The sequence below is a fragment of the Neofelis nebulosa genome, chromosome 10, assembly GCF_028018385.1.
Source record: "Neofelis nebulosa isolate mNeoNeb1 chromosome 10, mNeoNeb1.pri, whole genome shotgun sequence".
NCBI classification, from domain to species: domain Eukaryota; kingdom Metazoa; phylum Chordata; class Mammalia; order Carnivora; family Felidae; genus Neofelis; species Neofelis nebulosa.
The window spans coordinates 32,739,575-32,759,565 of NC_080791.1; the positions used below are offsets into that span (position 1 = coordinate 32,739,575).

The window sequence follows — 19,991 nt, forward strand, 5'->3', positions numbered from 1 at the left end:
CGTGAAAAAGTTGTGACTTCTCTCAAATCAAAGGAAAATGCGTTCACTTGTGCTTATAAGGCAACAAAAATAATACAGAAGTCTTATTTTAAAGGTAAATCTCTTTTTTAGCTTATAATAGATTTCATTTCAATCAAAATGGAATTTTATCGTGTATCCGAAATTCTTATGCCATTAGGCATATAAAATGATCCAGTCACATTTTAATAATGCTTTTATTTTCACAGAATATGATCCTTTTAATGATAGTAACACTTAAAGTTATATTAATATATTAAATTAAAGTTCTATAGGGGCGCCTGGGTGGCGCAGTCGGTTAAGCATCCGACTTCAGCCAGGTCACGATCTCGCGGTCCGTGAGTTCGAGCCCCGCGTCAGTCTCTGGGCCGATGGCTCGGAGCCTGGAGCCTGTTTCCGATTCTGTGTCTCCCTCTCTCTCTGCCCCTCCCCCATTCATGCTCTGTCTCTCTCTGTCCCAAAAATAAATAAAAAACATTAAAAAAAAAATTTTAAATTAAAGTTCTATAAATATAAGATATTAAATTAAAGTTATATAAATATATATTAAATAAGTATATATAATATGTTATATATATAATTATGATATATTATAATATATATCATATATTTATTTATAAATAAGTATAGATATAGATATATAGATAGGGAGCAGTTAGAAATAACATAAATATAGCCATTCAATAATCTGTTTTTTCAGATAAATATAAAAATTTCAGAAATAATAAAAACTTATGTCTTTACAAAGGTAGATGTTAAAAATAAGTTTGTAATAAATGAACAAAGAAAAAAGATATAAACAGATGCTTAAGTATAGAGGAAAAACTGGTGGTTATCAGAGGGGAGATGGGAGGGGGGTTAGGTGAAATAGAAAGGGTTAAGAGTATCGTGATGAGCACTGAGTGGTGTATAGAATTGTTGATTTACTATATTGTACACCTGAAACTAACACTGTTAATTATATTGAAATTTAAAAATTATAAAAAAACTATAAAAATAAGCTTGTTAAGACTCTACTTATAACTCATGGTCTATTAATATAAAAAGGCAGGAAATTCGTTGAAATAATAGGCATTGTGTATAAAAATGTTGAAAGATGTTAAATACAAATCTGGAGCAAGACATTTTTAAAATTTACCATATATGACAATAAGTGAAATACTACTGTAGAGCCTATATCATTGAGTACACCATAGTTATGGCTATAAGTGAAACAAAAAATATAGTTATGTGTACATATATTCAACAAATATTTATTGCAGTCTTATTTAACACAAAACTTACAAAAGACCTAGTTTTTACCTTCACAAAACCTAGGGAAGGCAGGCAAACAGTATTTATAGTAGATACATATTGAATATTTAGTTGGTAACGTAGAAGAAATGTCTAGGCCTTTCTCGGATCAGTTAGACCAGTTAAGAGTTTGTTCAACAGGTAAACTTAGAAAAGGGAGGAGAGTCATAAAGGTATGAGAGACTTTGGGGAAATGTAAGGATGTTAGTACAACTAGAACATAAAACAGAATATGAAATTCAAAAGAAAAGATGTAATAGTAATTACCATTTGCTCTTCCCACCCTGAAATATATGAGATTTTCTAAGGAGAAAGAGAAAATGTGGTGTTCTATTACAGACTTTTGGTAACATTGCCCCAGGTTTCAGAAGGGGCAGATGATGTATATATTAAAAGGGGAGATTTAGACAGTATCTCCTGTTTGGGTGAATTCTCCTATTATTTAACATTGTGCCATTCATTCTGTTTGTGGTGGCCCATAGCTTATAAATACTCCCGGATGTCTTGTAACTCCTGGTGGTGAAGGTATGGGTAGATAGCAAGGATATTAGAATGTACTAAGTAATTTGAAGACTGACTTTTTGTAAATTGTTTTAGAGTGACAATGTTGTGTTGGACTGAGGAGCAGCAACAATTGAGCCTAAATCTGTGATTTATGAGGAATGAGCAAGTGGATCTGTTTTTCAAAACCAGAATGTAAATTGTCTAAAGAAAAGTGGTAGCACTACACACTATGCTGGATTCATAACCTTCACAATTCAATGTTTTGAAGATGTCCTGGATAAAGTTTTGACAGAGCCAATGCATTTGGGCATGAACTTTCTTCACTTGCATGTACAGCCAGGTACCTGATGGAGTGACACATATGACAGAGTGGTCCTTTCTGTATTCCTTGCCTTCTCGGTGGCTCTGAGTCCTGGCCAAGCTTTCTGGTTGCAGAGGCAATGCCTGGGCCCCATGCCAAATTATCTTAGCTCTAGTTGGAACTGGTTGGGTGAAACATTTCTTAAGCCAAAAGGCCTCCTGGGAAAGGTTAACCTCTAATTTTACCCCCTAAATTCTGCTTGCATGATGGTATACCAGCATTGCAGTTTTGATAGCCTAACATTAGTGTTAAAGTTGACCATAGCGTAACTTTCAGATTTCTTTTTTTTTTTTTTTTTTTTTTTTTTTTTAATTTTTTTTTTTCAACGTTTATTTATTTTTGGGACAGAGAGAGACAGAGCATGAACGGGGGAGGGGCAGAGAGAGGGAGACACAGAATCGGAAACAGGCTCCAGGCTCCGAGCCATCAGCCCAGAGCCTGACGCGGGGCTCGAACTCACGGACCGCGAGATCGTGACCTGGCTGAAGTCGGACGCCCAACCGACTGCGCCACCCAGGCGCCCCACTTTCAGATTTCTTTAAGCCTTTCCATTTTGTTACAGGCAGCCCATGATGATATGAATCATGCCTACCCCTCAAGGTGGTGCCTTCATGCCAATAGCCTTTATTTTCCTCCTTTTCAGACGTCAAATCTTGGAATGCTTAGCTCTCCCCCCACCCCACCAAGAGTTATAAGAATTGCATTCTATTTGATAACTATAATTTTCTCATTTATACTTAAATCTATGTTTAACTTTATTTAGTACTCATCAGCAATCTTTCATGCCAGATTTCTCTCCTCGTGCATTCTCTATTGTAACTCATCCATTATTGGTTAAGTTATATCTTTAGGAATCTCTTTAGAGTGTGTACTTGGCTCTCATTTCCTGATTTTATGCATATCTGAGAATGTCTTTCAATTGCCTTTCAAACCGAAGAACTTCACTAAGTATAGAATTTTGGGGCTAGATCTAGAACAGATCCAGTACTGTATTTGGTATTTAGAGATGTGACAATAATCATAGTTGTAGCAGACATTCATTTATTACTTGCTATTTGACAGACTCTTACATGAGATTGTTTAATCCTTAGATCCAATTCTGGGTACTAATATTATTTCATTTTACTTGTCAAAGTCATCTAGCTACTAAGTAAGGAGTTTGAAATTTGAACTTAAGCAGTAATGCTCCAAAATCCTTACTCTTGGGGCACCTGGCTGGCTCAGTTGGTTAAGCGTCAGACTCTTGATTTTGGCTCAGGTCATGATCTCGCCATTGGGTTCTGTGCTGGACGTGGCGCCTGCTTAAGATTCTCTCTCTCCCTCTCTCTCTTCCCCTCCTCACCTCTCTCTCTCTCTCTCTCTCTCTCTCTCTCTCTCTCTCTCTCTCAAAACAAAAAATCATGACAACAACAACGAAAAAAACCAAAGTCCACACTCTTAATTTTCTATACTACCTTTCAGGTTAATAATAATAAATTTCAGGTTAATAATAATAAATTTCTATACTACCTTTCAGGTTAATTAGGCTCAAATGTCTAGCTGTGTGACTTTAGAAATGTTACTTCTCTGTGCTTCAGTTAACTCTATAAAATGGGACTAATGTTGGGGCGCCTGGGTGGCGCAGTCGGTTAAGCGTCCGACTTCAGCCAGGTCACGATCTCGCGGTCCGTGAGTTCGAGCCCCGCGTCAGGCTCTGGGCTGATGGCTCGGAGCCTGGAGCCTGTTTCCGATTCTGTGTCTCCCTCTCTCTCTCTGCCCCTCCCCCGTTCATGCTCTGTCTCTCTCTGTCCCAAAAATAAATAAAAAATGTTGAAAAAATAAGAAAATAAAAAATAAAATAAAATGGGACTAATGTTAATAATAAGGATGCTATGATGATAAATGAGTTGATACATGCAAATAGTTTATAACAGTGCCTAGCAGATAGTAAATACTTGATAGTGGCCTGCTGCTGTTGTTATTACCTTATAGATAGTAAGATCCAGATCCAAACTTTGAATAATCAATCTTATTTCAAGTAACTCTGCTGTTTAAAACTATAGTATAGTATCAAAAATTAGGTGGAAATTAGGCATGGAAATTAGGCATTTACATTTAGTGGGGAAAAGTGATTATTCAAACAGTATTGGGACATACATGATAAGCAATAAATGCTTGTTGAATGTATGAGGGTTTTATAAGAGTGTATATGCATTCACTTAATGAATATTAACAAGTAAGTATTAAGTATCCTCTAGGTCTGTATAGGCCAACTAGAATGAAACACAAAAATGATAGGGCATGGTAATGAAATTGTAGATGATTTTCTTTTGAATTTCCTTAATTTGTTCCACAATTTCGCGAATAATACAATTTATAAAATTAACAATTTGACCAGATAATCACTATATTATTTTTTATATATGTTGAGTGAGTTTGAAGTAACTACAAATAAGTGGTTGGAAGGGCAGAGCTCAGAGTGAGGTTTTGGAGCCATGAGAAGATAAAGAAACTACCCATATGGTGTGTACAGTGGAGTAAAACATATAAGAAATAGGCAAAGGACAAGATGTTGGCAAATGGAACTTAAAGGAACCATTAGAAAGACACATGAAGAGTCAGAAGAGACATGCCCCCCAAAACAAAGCAGGAGACAGGTGGGGAGAGAAATTATCAGTGGCAAATTATACAGAAGGTCAAGAAAGAATCCACAGTATTTAGGAATGAAGAAATCTTTTTTAAGCCGTTTTATAAGAACAGTGAATATATATAAGCCATATTATAGTATGCTGAGGAGTAAAGGAAGTTGGGTAGTTAGAGACTGAAAATGTAGATGATTTTTTCAACAAGTTAGATGACCAAGGCATGGATCCTGGAAGAATTTAGACTGAGACACAATTCCTTTTATTTTTCCCTTATTGCTGCTAGAATTTTTTGGCATGGAAACACTTGTGAAAGGAGGATATCATTGGAGAGGAAGAGTCTAAAGATTTTAGGAGAGAAAGGGCAAGATTTGAAAGCAGGTAGGAAACAATGGTTACAAGAGCATAGACTGAGAACCTTGGTAAGAAGAACTCCCTCTGAGCACTGAAAGAGAAGGTGCCATTGTAAATCATTTAAGAAATTGAAATACTATAATCAGCAGTATCCCAGATGCTGGTGTTTCTTTTGGGCTTTTGGTTTTTCCTAAATATTTGTGACCTAGGGGTAGAAGGCAGGAGAGCCTCCCTTCAAAAAAACAATTACATCCATGTGCACTGTTTAAGTTTTTTCTCTGTATAGAATGGAAAATCTTGCTCCCTACTTCCTGTTCTCTCTTGTGAGAAATCAGTGTAGGGTCCAGATGAATAACAGATGGATGGATAGGTTAATTGACTGATTGATTGATTTACACATACTTTATTCCCACAGTCACTCCTGTAGCCTGCAAATATAACTTGTGGTAAAAAAAATGAGCAGAGTCAAATCAAAAAGTAGCATGCAGTGTACACTCTACTAATCTGATGGACATGAGTGTGAAACTTCATAACCATCCTTTGTTAGGAGGAAAGCCCTAAGTCTATGCCTAAGACTCCTAAACAAGAGAATGAACATTAGTAGGAGAGAGTACATGGACATAAGTTTGTGGAGGAATATATATTTAAGAAAAGACCATCTGTGCTTATCCCAAAATGCCCCAGGCCAAGACCATTTTGTTGCTAGCTGTCTGACAGACATGGCCTTTTTTCCCTTTGTGCTTTGTTCACATCCTTGCCCTTGCTTGATAAAGCAAATGTTTAAGGTACCTCTGTGTTCCTTTACCACAAACTTTGGCCAGAAGAGTGAATCTGATTTTAATGCTAATATAAAATATTAAAGGAAATTCCATAATCCTTTAAAATTACTTTTCATATTTCCAAAATATAAGTAAGCTGAAGAGGTTAAAAAGACTCAGTGTGTGCTACAGGAATTTATTGGAAAATGAGTGCCAAAAAGTAAATTTTTCAGTTAATTAATGTTTCCATGTTTAAGCTGAATTTTTTAAATTCAATCTAATTAAGTTAGATTGTTCCATGCTTTATTAAATGGAACACGTTTGTGGTTTAAAAGGATCATGGTTGTTATGTTTTCATTCATATGTGTATCTTGAGAAACTTAAGACCATGGGGGAAGTGAAGGGGAAAAAAGTTACAAACAAAGAGGAAGGGAGGCAAACCATAAGAGACTCTTAAATATAGAAGGCAAACTGAGGGTTGATGGGGGGTGGGAGAAAGGGGAAAGTGGGTGATGGGCATTGAGGGGGGAACTTGGGATGAGCACTGGGTGTTGCATGGAAGCCAATTTGACAATAAATTATATTAAAAATAAAATAAATAAAATAAAATCATCATGGTTGAATATTAAATTAATATCCCAGACCTTTTGAAGGAAACTCCACAAATGATCCCATGGTCACACATAGTATCTGCATTTCTTCTACAATTCTTCTGTCTTTTCCTTCATTCAGTACTTCTCAGTGTTTTAAATTTTTCTCATTTATCATTATTTCCATTTATTGTGTTTTCTAATTTGCAGCCAAAATAACCTAGGCAGTAAAGTCAGCACAATCAGTGACATCTTTTTTTTTTTTTAATGTGCTATTCACAATCATTTGACCCTGTAAGTAAGATAGCTCCAGGATTTTCCAATAGAATTAAGTGTATAGATTTTATAAAATGTCTATTTCAGAGACTTCTTTAGTTCTTTAGCCTGTTTCTTGAAGGTTTAGATGTCAGAAAGAAAAAAAAGTTTTACTATAGTTTGACTATCTTACATAACTAAAGCTTATCAACAACATGTAGATAACCTTGAAATGAGAAAGGGCTAAGGGCAATCTCATACTGACACCATTAAGAAGATGAACAGAAATATTATACAAAACATTTTTAAAGGAGTCATAAAATTAATTTATATGCTGTGTGCACCTCATTAAGGCTCATGAAGACACGGGTAAACTATTAAACAGGGTTTGGAGCATCCCCAACATTCACTTATGCCAGGCAAGAGGCGGAGAGAGACAGTAATGCACTTGCTGATGTGCATTTGTTGTTGTTGTTGTTGTTGTTGTTGTTGTTGTTGTTGTTGTTGTTGTTGTTTTAAGTTTTCTATGCATAAAATTTCCAAAGGTCTTTAGATATCATATATAACTCTTGTTTTTGTTTTGTTTTCTAGGGCAGCATAATTATTTATGTGCTGGAAGAAATGATTGCATTGTTGATAAAATCCGCAGAAAAAACTGCCCCGCATGTCGCCTTAGAAAGTGTTGCCAGGCTGGCATGGTCCTTGGAGGTAATACTGATGTTTTCATTAGTAATATGCTGTTGAATATTTACACTCTAAAACCGTGGGCCGGGAAATCCTAGTTTTCTTATTCATCTTTGTTCTTGTTTTGCTTTTCCTGTCATGATTATTGGGTGTCTGAATGAAGCAACCATTAATATCACATTAACTATAGATTCTCATCTTTTTTAGGTATGTTATGAAAAGTAATAAGCCTTCATTTGTCTATATTGCCTATACGGAGATGCTATGAGAAGTTCACCAGCCTCTTATTAAGTAACATAGGTTGGATCTAGTCTCTACCACTCACTGTCTGGGTAGCCTTGGATAAGTCACTAACTCCTTCTGGGCATCAGTCTCCTTATTTGTAAAATGAGAGTACTGAGGTTCTTTTCAGAATCAAAAATTGATTCTGTGAATTGGTCAAGTACATTGGTCTTTATCCATCTCCCTCTCTCTCTCCATCAATCCCCTCCCACCCTACTTCCCTTCCTCATTCTCTTTAAGTAACTATATATGGAGCCCTTACCACTTACCAGGTACTCTTCTAAATTCTGGGGGTATAGCAGCACACACACACACACACACACACACACACACACACACGAAACAGAAACAGAAACAGAAACAAATCTCTACCCTAATGGAGCTTACATTTTGGGTAGAGGAACAATAAGTATGTATGTCAAATTATTGTAAGTGTTATCAAAAATATTAAGCCGGATTAATTAATAGGAAGTATCAGGGAGAGGAGTCACTTCTGAATCCTTTAATTAATATTTTCATTTCACTTGGCAATTTCTTTTTCTTCCCCCCTTCTAAGTATATTTTCTTTTTCCCTCTTTAAGTTTTCATTTATTGTTTTTCAAATTTTATTTTTTATGGTTCCAAGTTTTTATTTAAATTACAGCTAGTTAACATATAGTATATTAATTTCAAGTATAGAATTGAGTGATTCATTGCTTACATACAACACCCAGTGCTCATCACAACAAGTTCCCTCCAAGATAACCACCATCTACTTCTCCCATCCCCCTGCCCACCTCCCCTCTGGTAACCATTGTTTGTTCACTATAGTTAAGAGTCTGTTTCTTGGTTTTTGCTTCTCTCTTTTTATCCCCCTCTATTTTCATTTGTTTTGTTCTTAAATTCCACATATGAGTAAACTCATGTGGTATTTGTCTTTCTCTGACTTACTTCACTTAGCATAATATTCTCTAGCTCCATCCACGTCATTGCAAATGGCAATAGTTCATTTTTTTTAAGGCTGAGCAATATCCCATCGTGTATACATACCACTTCTTCTTTATCCATTTATCAGTCCATGGACATTTGGGTTCTTTCCATAATTTGGCTATTGTTGATAATGCCTCTATAAACATCAGGGTGCATGTATCTCTTTCAAATTAGTATTTTTGTTTCCTTTGGGTAAATACCTAGTAGTGCAGTTGCTGGCTCATAGGGTAGCTCTATTTTTAACTTTTGAGCAACATCCATACTGTTTTCCAGAGTGGCTGTGTCAGTTTACATTCCCACCGACAGTACAGAAGGGTTCCCATTTCTTCATATCCTTGCCATCATCTGTGGTTTTCTGAGTTGTTAATTTTACCTACTCTGACCCATGTGAGGTGGTATCTCAATGTGGTTTTGATTTGTATTTCCCTGATGATGAGTGATCTTTTCATGTGTCTGTTGGCCATCTGGATGTCTTCTTTGGAAAATTGTCTATTCCTGTCTTCTGCCCATTTTTTAAAATGGATTATTTGTTTTTCAGGTGTTGAGTTTTATAAGTTCTTTGTATATTTTGGATACTAAACCTTTATCTGACATCATTTGCACATATCTTCTCCCATTCCCTCAGTTGCCTTTCAGTTTTGTAGATTGTTTCCTTCACTGTGCAGATGGTTTTACTTTGATAAGGTCCCAATAGTTTATTTTTGCTTTTTTATCTCCCTTGCCTCAGGAGATATGTCTAGTAAGAATTTGCTATGGCCAATGTCAAAGAGGTTACTGCCTGTGTTCTTCTCTACGATTTTAATGTTTTCCTGTTTAACATTTAAGTCTTTTATCCAATTTGAATTTATTTTTGTTTATGGTATAATAAAGTGGTTCAGTTTCATTCTTTTGCATGTTGCTATCCAGTTTTCCTGACACACTTGTTGAAAAGACTGTCTTTTTTTCCATTGGATAGTCTTTCCTAGTCTCTTGAAGATTAATTGACCATATATAGTTGTGGGTTCATTTCTGAGTTTTCTGTTCTGTTCCACTGATGTGTCTGTTTTTGCACCAGTAACATACTGTCTTGATCATTACAGCTTTGTAATATGACTTGAAGTTGAGAATTGCGATGCTTCCATCAGTTAACCATTTCTTAAGCAATATCTCCAGCATCATGAGTTTGATGTAATGGTTATAATTTTTCTAAAATACATTAAAATGAACTCATAACCTTTTTGTAGTATATATATATATATATATATACATATATACATATATATGTGTATATATATATGTGTGTATATATGTATATATTATAGAGACATAGTTAACCTAAAAGTTACCTTAGTTTCAGGTGTAAAACAGTGATTTGACAGGTCTATGTGCTGTGCTCACCACAAGTTTTGCTACCTTCTGTCTTCATACAATGCTATTACAATACCAATGATTTAATTCCCTATGCTGTAGCTTTCATCTCCATGACTTGTACATTCCATGAGTGGATAACCTGTACCTCTCACTCTCTTTCACCTATTTTGCCAATCCCCCCAGCTCCCTCCACTCTGGCGACCATGTTTGGTCTCTGCATTTATGGGTCTATTTCTGCTTTTCTGTTTGTTTCTTTAGATTTCACGTGTAAGTGAAATCATATGTTATTTGTCTTTGATGTATTTCACTTAGCATAATAGCTCCTAAGACTATGTATGTTGTTGCAAATGGCAAGATTTCATGCTTTTTCATGACTAAGTCAATTGCACATATATATCACATCTTCTTTATCCATCTATCTACTTATGGACACTTGGGTTGCTTCCCTAATTTGGTTGTTGTTTATAATGCTGCAATAAACATAGGGGTGCAAATATCTTTTTGAATTAGTGTTTTTGTTTTCTTTGAGACCCTGTGGTTTAATTACTGAATCATGTGGTATTTCTAACTTTGAGGAACCTCCATACTGTTTTCCATAGTAGCTACAACAATTTTCATTCCCACCAGCAGTGCACAAGGCTTCCTTTTTCTTCATATCCTTTTCAGCACTTGTTATTTATTGTCTTTTCAATTCTAGCTATTCTGACAGGGATAAGGTAATACCTCACTGTAATTTTGGTTTGCATTTCCCCGATGTTTAGTGATTTTGACCATCTTTCATATGCTGGTTGGCCATGTATGTCTTCTTTGGAAAAATATCTATTCAGGTCCACTGGCCATTAAATTTTTTTTTAATGTTTGCTTATTTTTGAGAGACAGAGATAGAGAGAGAGTATGAGTATAGGAGGGACACAGAATGCAAAGCAGGCTCCAGGCTCTGAGCTGTCAGCACAGAGCCTGACTCAGAGCTCAAGCTCCCAAACCTGGAGATCATGACCTGAGCTGAAGTTGGACACAACCAACCTGACCAGCAGCCACCCAGGAGCCCCTCTGCCAATTTTTAATCAGATTTTTTTTTGGTGTTGAGTCATATAAGTTATTTATAAATTTTGGATATTAATGCCTTGTCAGATATATCATTTGCAAAAATCTTCCATTCAGTAAGTTGCCTTTTTGTTTTGATGATGATTTCCTTCACTGTACAGAGGCTTTTTATTTTGGTTTGGTCCCAATAGTTTAATTTTGCTTTTATTTATCTTGCCTGAAGAGACATATCTAGAAAAATGTTGCTAAGAACAATGGCAAGATATTATTGCATGTGTTTTCTTCTAGGAATTTTATGGTTTCCAGTTTCACATTTAGGTGTTTAATCCATTTTGAGTTTATTTTTGTATATAGTTTAAGTAAGTGATCCAATATCATTCTTTTGCTTAATGCTGTCCAGTTTTCCCAGCACCATTAAAGAGACTGTCTTTTCCCCCCTGCATATTGTTGTCATAGATTAATTGATCATAAAAGCATTAGTTTATTACTGGGCTCTCTATCCTATTACATTGATCTGTGTCTGTGTTGGTGCCAGTACATGGTGTTTTTATTACTACAGCTTTGTAGTATATCTTGAAATCTGGAATTGTTATACCTCCAGCTTTGTTCTTCTTTCTCAAGATTGCTTTGGCTATTTGAGGTCTTTTGTAGTTCCATACAAATTTTAGTTTTACTTTTTCTAGTTCTATGACAAATGCTATTGATATTTTGATAGGGATTTCACTGAATGTGTAGATTGCTTTGGATAGCATGGACATTTCAATGATACTGAACTTCCAATCCATGAGCCTGCTATACGTATTTGCATTTGTGTCCTCTTCAATTTGTTTTGTTAATGTCTTATAGTTTTTTTTTATTTTATTTAAATCCAAGTTAGTTAACATATAGTGTAATATTGGTTCCAGGAGTAGATTTTAGTCATTTATCACTTACGTATAGCACCCAGTGCTCATCCCAACAAGTGCCCTCCTTAATGCCCTTCACCCACGTAGTCTATCACCCCACCCACCTCCCCTCCAGCAACCCTAAGTTTGTTCTTTGTATTTAAGAGTCTCTTATGGTTTGCTTCCTCTGTTTTTATCTTATTTTTCTTTCCCTTCTCCTATGTTCATCTGTTTTGTTCCTTAAATTCCACATATGAATGAAGTCATATGATATCTATCTTTCTCTGGCTGACTTATTTCGCTTAGCATAATATGCTGTAGTTCCATCCATGTTGTTGCAAATGGCAAGATTTCATTCTTTTTGATTGCCGAGTAATATTCCAGTGTGTGTGTGTGTGTGTGTGTGTGTGTGTGTGTGTGTACATACATACCATATCTTCTTTATCCATTTGTTAGTCAATGGACATTTGGGCTCTTTCCATAATTTTGCTATTGTTGATATTGCTGCTATAAACATTGGGGTACATGTGCCCCTTTGAATCAGCACTTTTGTATCCTTTGGATAAATACCTAGTAGTGCAATTGCTGGGTTATAAGGTAGCTCTATTTTTAATTTTTTCAGGAACAAAAACACTGTTGTGCAGAGTGGCTGCACCAGTTTGCATTCCTAACAACAGTGAAAAAGGGTTCTCCTTTCTCTGCATCCTCAGCAACATCTGTTGTTTCCTGATTTGTTAATTTTAGCTATTCTGACAGGTGTGAGGTGGTTATCTCATTAGAATCTATAATTGAAAATCTATCCCAAGCCAAAAATAGTCATTCACATAATATAACCATTTTAATATTTTTCCCATTAGAGTTTTTTTAATGATTCTCCATAATATAACAACTTGCTGTATTATGTAATTATAAAATATATTAAGCCTACCAAATTAATAAAAATAAACAAGTAAATACCTATATAACTGTCACTCAATTTTTAATTGATATGATCATTTTTCATATATTCTTCACTCTAAGGAATAATATATTAACAGATATTTTAAAGCTTTTGATATGTTCTTTCACTAAACTCATTAGATTAATTTCTTTTTTTTTTTTTTTTTTTTAATTTTTTTTTTCAATGTTTTTTATTTATTTTTGGGACAGAGAGACACAGAGCATGAACGGGGGAGGGGCAGAGAGAGAGGGAGACACAGAATTGGAAACAGGCTCCAGGCTCCGAGCTGTCAGCACAGAGCCCGACGCGGGGCTCGAACTCACAGACGCGAGATCGTGACCTGGCTGAAGTCGGCCGCTTAACCGACTGCGCCACCCAGGCGCCCCTAGATTAATTTCTTATAAAATTTCCTTGTCTCTCTTTTTTTAAAATCAGGTAGTCTCTACAAACCTTCCAAACTACCCTTGAAGTTATTTCAAGTTAATTTGTCTTCCCCAAACACCATATTGTCATTCAAAATAATTTAGGGAGTTTCATAGTGTTAGATGGTTCATAGGACTAATATATAATGCAGTATCTTTGATTCTGAGGGCTATCTGGGATATAAAAAAAAGAAAGAAGAAGGAAAACCTTACTGAATTTCAGGCATATTTGAAGGAAATATTGATTGAATTCTAATGTTATCTTGTGGTCAGTATCACAAACTGAGAAATATGGTTTGTGCATTTAAATATCTCATAAGTAGATCTGCACAGAGGTTTATTAGAAAGAAGTGGCACCACACTCTGATATGTCATAGTCCTGGTATTGGTCTGCCTGGCAGAGTTAATAGCAAAAGTCTGTGGAGTCAACAGTCCAGTTCTTATAAATCAGAAAGGTATGCAATTTCTGGATCAGATTCTAACTGCTAGTCCTGTATTAAATTTCTGGAGTAAGGGTAAGTGTACTTGTATTCTACTGAGAATGTGAGAGCTTCCTTTTGAATGATAATCAGGGTTGCTTCTAGTTGGATTCTTTCATAATTAGAAGAGTTTCACTTAAGTAATAATAGCCTACATACTACTAAAAATGGAGATACATCCTTTCCTTCCTTCCTACATGTTTACCACTCTGAAGTTTCTCATTTCTGATATAGAGACCATTTAAATAACAAAAGGTGAAACAAAGAGTAAACCTTGAAAATTTTTTTAAAGATTTAATAAAATATATGGAAGAATTTCAGAAGCCAGAAATATTAATGTTTTCACAGGTCATGACATAGATATCGCAGGTTGTAATACCAGCTTTAGTGGCTGTGTGCTGATTATAAGAATTGTGTTTGAGTTATTGGGTCTCTTAGTTGCATTTAAGTCTTATTTTTAATAAACCACTTTCCTTGCCTTCACCAGGTCACAATAAACTCTTGCATTTTGTTATTGCTATACAGTACTGAGTAGGAAAGATAGTTACATGCTGAAGTATGGTAATATATCTTCTAATTTAGGTGTTATGCTTCCAACTTCTTTCCTTTGGAAAAATTTTTGTGTAATGACTCACAAAAAAATTCTAAAATGAATACGGCTCTGTATTTTGCATTTGTGGTAAAAATGATGAATTATTATAAAGGTAATTAGCTCTTACAAATATAAGTAACTTTCTACATAAAGGAATGATTAAATACATAGTTAATGTTAGCTGAAATTTTTTTAAAGCTGGAGACTATTTTTATAGGGTTATTTATTTATTTATTTTGGTAGAAAGCCTTTTCTTCAGATTTTAAAGGGTTATGCTAGAAAGCTAGTTTCTTTCCTACCCCCTTTTGCCCCTATATTCACCTCCCATGTCTCTTGGCAAAGAGAATAACTTTCTGGGCTACAGAATATGGGTTGTGTAGTAAAGTGTTGTTGTTTTTTTCTCTTCCTATACTTGAAAGCCAGAAAGTCTTTTTTTTTTTTTTTGAAGAATTTCTGAACAGTACCTTCTTTGGAAGTATAGAAACTTAGTCTGTGCCTTTAATTACTATAAAAACTGAAATCATCTGTCCTCTCTTTGATGCAGGAATTGGTTTGGGTGATGCCTGCCACCTACCTCTTTGGACTATCTTCCTCTTATGAGCATTTCCTTTTCTACCCAAACCCTGGTCTTTGAATGAGCAACCCCCATACCAAGATAATACTTCTCACACTATTTCCTCAGTTCACTAAATTGAATGAAACCTACAGCCAAATAGTGTCTTCTGGTCACTTCCTGATTGTTCACCCTAAACCCCCTTTCACACATACGGGATAAGGATATTCCTTAGAATATTCATTCTCATTTCTTTGTGTTTTTTGTTTGTTTTGGGGGTGTTTTTTGGTGGTTTGGTTTTTTGTTTGTTTGTTTGTTTGTTTGTTTGTTTTCAATTAGAGACTGCTTTTATGGCTGCCAGCTAAAACTGTTCAAGAGCATCTAGCAGTATTTACTGTTTTTAGACCCCCTTAAAAAGTTAGGGTTGAGGGATATAAAGATTCTCCTCCATTTGTAGTCTAACTTTATTTGATAATTGAGACATTTACTATTTAAAACAATTCTAATATAGTTTGGGTTTTTTTTTTAAATATTCATTTTAATTTTATATTTCCTGTTATCTAGCATTTGTATTTTTTTAAGTATAAATGCAGGCATGTTGGTTTAATCTGGGAAGTAGAAAAGCAAGCTAAATCTGTGCCAAAAGGGGTTGTTAGAGCATAGTCCCAATGTACTGATCCCAGCAACATCATCCTTTTGATAATTCGAAGTAAAACACAGATCTAGACATGATTTCTCACAGCTACTATTGGGATAATTGCCTATAAATCCAACTAAACAAGAGCAAAGCTTATTATGATCCTCATAATATCAAAGGATTTGCACTATTCCCTGTCTGCTGATTTTTACCCTCTATTTTCTCATCCAATTCCCAGAAAGCTTTCCAGCTTCCATAAAATTTACATTTTAATATCCAATATAATATTCTGCCTCTTTGCAATGTGCCCAGCATTATCACATGAACACCTTGTGTCATCCACAAAATAAAAAATATAACTTTTTTTGCCAGAAATAAAAACAAATAGAGAGGCCATGGCAAAGTAAACATTCACTTCAGAACTTAGTCCATAATTAGTAATCTATATTACTTTATTCAGTCTGAAAGATTTACGTATATGTTTACCTATTTGGTTTTTTTTCCAACTCAGTCCTTCATTCAGTTTACTTGTTTTTGAGATAAAATTTTTGTAAGTTCTTTATGTGGGAAATTATTAATGATAATTTCATTTATCCATTTAAAATATCTTTCTTTACCCTTCACTTTCAAAAGATGATTTTGGTGGTTTAAAAATTTTAGGTTGACTTTGTTTTTCTCCACGCTGTAAAGATGCTCATCTACTACCTTCTGGGAGTATCATTTTTTCTGAGAATTCTCCCATTTATCTAACAGCTGTTTCTTTGAGGCAATATTTTATCTATATTTATGTAAAATGTTTTTTATACTTTTTCTACAAATTCACTGTAACAACCAGTAATAAGTTAGCTTCATTTGTTCTACTTGTAAATCATGATTTATAAATTTGTGTCTTTTGTACATACCAGGAGGATCAATAGCATCCCAGTATTCTTCAAATATTGCTTCCCTCCACATTGCCTTTTTCTACCTCTAGAACACTTACTAGACATATATTAGCACATTCTCTCTTCCAAATATCCTTACCCTATATAATATTTCTCATATTGTTATCTATGCTATATTCTGTGAAATTTAGTCAGTTATATCTTCAAGTTTACCATCTCTTAACTTTAGTGGTGGTATTTTTTTAAACATTATACTTGTTTCTTTTATAAATTTGTCTTATTTTTACTAAAATAAAAAAGCTTTTACTTGTTTGTGTTTCCATTCTTTTTTCATATAACTTTAATAAGTTGTAAACAAATTTGCCACAAATATTTGTATTCACTAATTCCAAAGTCCCATAACTCCGAATCTAATTATGCCACTGTAGCATGATGGTTTAAAAAAAAGCCGTTATTATTTACAGAATTCCCCCATGATTGTAGTTATACTCCTTTATGGCAAATTTCAGGCTACCAGAGTTTTAAAAATTGGCTCTCAGTATTCCTGAATATTTAATAAGTTTTCATAGGCCATTATGAGCCAGTTCCAGTTCCAGCACCCTGCTTATTATCTCTGTTACTTCTTACTCATTGTGCCTTTTGTAATTTTGGATTATAAATTCATGTCTGGCACAGCTTAATTTTATTTTCTTTCTTTCTTTCTTTCTTTCTTTCTTTCTTTCTTTCTTTCTTTCTTTCTTTCTTTCTTTCTTTCTTTCTTTCTTTCTAATTCTTTAATTCTGTGTGGCCTTAATTGAGGGAGTTTCTGTCCAAAGAATTCTTATTTTATTCTTCCAGGCACTTTAAGGATTTCATTAATGCTCTAGGATTCCTATACCATGCAGGTAGAATAATTTCAAGCTGCCGATCTGGCTGAAGAAGGCCTTTGATTAAAAGTGATCAAAGGAGAGATGTTTTATACTGAACTAATAAGGATGAAACAGACAAGCTGTCTTCTCATGTCCCCTTTGTCAGTGGATAGAAATAGTCTTCATTTTGGACTCCTTGATACTTTGCTGACTTTGTGAGTTTAACTATGCATTTAAAAGTATGTTAGTTATATTTCATCCATCATATTAGGTGTTCTGGAGAAGAGATTTATAAGCTACCTAATTTTCCACATTTCCAGAAGAGTTTATATAGAATTTTATGCCAGTTTCAATCAAATATATTAACTCTGCTTTAAAATTTTAAAATTTGTCAATAGGTTAAAAAAGAATTTTTTATGAATATAATTTATTTTCAAATTGGCTTACATACAACATCCAGTGCTCATCCCAACAAGTGCCCTCCTCAGTGCCCATCACCTACTTTCCCCTGTCTCCCAACCCCCACCAACCCTCAGTTTGTTCTCTGTATTTAAGAGTCTCTTAATAGAGAGGGAGGTTTGCCTCCCTCCCTTTCTGTTTGTATCTATTTTTTTCCCCTTCCTTTCTGCCATGGTCTTCTGTTTGTAAAAAAGAATTTTTAAAACACCTCTGTAGGCGATGGTATAGCATTATACAAGTATGAGGATGCACAGTCAGCACAAGTAGGGTTTGACTTAAATTTCCCCACCAATAGCTGCAGGACGCACTGCAACCTTTACACATCTCTGCTTTCTTTTCCATTAAGATCACATAATGAGGTGGGTGCTTGGGTAGCTCAGTCAGTTAAACATCAGACTCTTGATTTTGGCTCAGATCATGATCTCACAATTTCTGAGTTCAAGCCCACATTGGGCTCCTCCATGCTAACAGAGTCCGTTTGGGACTCTGTCTCCTTCTCTCTCTGCTCCTCCCCCATGCACGTGCACACACTCTCTCTCTCAAAATACATAAAACTTAGAAAAAAAAAGATTACATAATTGGAGTTATTATGAGGGCAAATGAAATGATACATCTAAAGCATGTAGCATGGCGTCTGGCCTATAAAAAAGTTTAGTAAATAGTAGCTTAAAATATCTTTCATATCATGGAGTCATTTATGCAAATATTGTCATTGTTAAAATAATATTTAACTTTAATGCAGAATATTTATTGTATCTTCTAAAAGTTTTTAATTATTTATCTGTAGGAACCATTAAAAAATCAATGCAGGTATCTTGGAATTGCATTAATTTACCGAATCATAGATAGTAGAGTGTATTTAATTAGTGTAAAGTTATTGAATATTGTCATATCTATTTACGTTTTCAAACTATGTTTTTCCCATGGAAACATAATCTTGAAAGAAAATGTATATATTTTTATGTGGTAGGAAATTTTTCTAAATGATTGCAAATATTTCTCAGTTAATTTTTTTTTTAGCTTTGTAGAAAATGTCCTACTTGTTTTGATTTTTAGAAATGCTTTTAAAACTGTTTGGGATAGAGCCTGTGACTCCAGGAACATGTTGAAGTTACAAAAGATATTCATCAATTTGATCTACCAAAGGCAAAAGAGAATCTGTGTTGCTTAGGATGGGACTGAGGGAAGTAGGAGGAGTGAGATGGAAAAGGAAGTGAGTGGGATGTTACTGTGTGTACTACTTCCCTTGGCCAACCAAATCTTTACTAAAATTCTATTCAAACATGGAAAATGTATGGAATGGGCCCCTTCTCACTCAAATATATATACATTGCCATTGTTTTTAGGCATGTAATATAATTGAAAGAAAATGAGATTCTTATATTTTTCCTTTGTTGATGACCTGTGTTTTCTCCCTCTGTTTCTTAATCCTTTAATTTCAGTATTTTCATCAATATTTAGCTCTATCTTAATCTATTATTTTTTCCTGAAACAGAATAAGCCCTTTTTGATTTGAAATTTCAAGTCTTCTTATATATTAGCAAAGTATTCTGTATTACCTCCAAAATTTTTTTTCAGAGAGAGAGGTGGGGGGGGCGGGGAGGAAGAGAGACAGCATGAACAGGGGTGAGGGACAGAGGGAGAGAGAATCCCAAGCAGGCTTCATGCTAAGCACAGAGCCCGATGCAGCACTCTATCCTGCAGTCCTGGAGATCATCACCTGAGCTGAAATCAAGAGTCGGATGCTCAAGCAACTGAGCCACCCAAGTGCCCCAGAAACTTTTTGTTTCATATTTTCTTTCCTTTTTTTCATAGTCCTCAATAATAATTGGTACCTGAGCTCTTTTCTTTGTCTTCCACACCTGCCATCCTTTCTCTACTCAGTTTCATTTTAGTTATTTTATACTTTATTTGGTGATTTTTCTTAAAATCTCAGGGTCTGAACGTCATGTCTCTCATTACTTTTTGTTTTACCCTGGCAGGTCTCCTCCTTTATTCTCCTAATAAGGTTTTTTTCATCAATAATGGCCTTATTTCTTCATTTTTTTCTCTTCCGTCTCCCATTTTAACTTACTGTTTTGTAATTTATTTCATCTTTTATTTCTCTTCTTTGGATTCTTGAAACTTAGATGCCATTTTATTTTTGAAATATCGTGAAAGTTTGCTTAAGTCCCTTTCCTACAGTAATTCTCCCTCCAATTTGTATTCAT

General features: G+C 34.8%; 1 protein-coding gene and 1 long non-coding RNA gene across 3 annotated transcripts in view; one reads left to right on the plus strand and one right to left on the minus strand.

Moving 5' to 3' along the window:
- PGR (progesterone receptor) overlaps positions 1-19,991 on the plus strand; it is a 107,188-nt gene that overhangs the window by 33,329 nt on the left and 53,868 nt on the right. For both annotated transcript variants that reach the window (XM_058687385.1, XM_058687386.1), the window contains exon 3: positions 7,346-7,462. In XM_058687385.1, the coding sequence (XP_058543368.1) occupies positions 7,346-7,462 (117 nt within the window). The remainder of the gene's footprint in view (positions 1-7,345; positions 7,463-19,991) is intronic.
- LOC131487097 (uncharacterized) overlaps positions 1-19,991 on the minus strand; it is a 47,206-nt gene that overhangs the window by 1,402 nt on the left and 25,813 nt on the right. Inside the window, exon 2 of the long non-coding RNA XR_009249609.1 lies at positions 6,554-6,719. This is a non-coding gene — a long non-coding RNA (uncharacterized LOC131487097). The remainder of the gene's footprint in view (positions 1-6,553; positions 6,720-19,991) is intronic.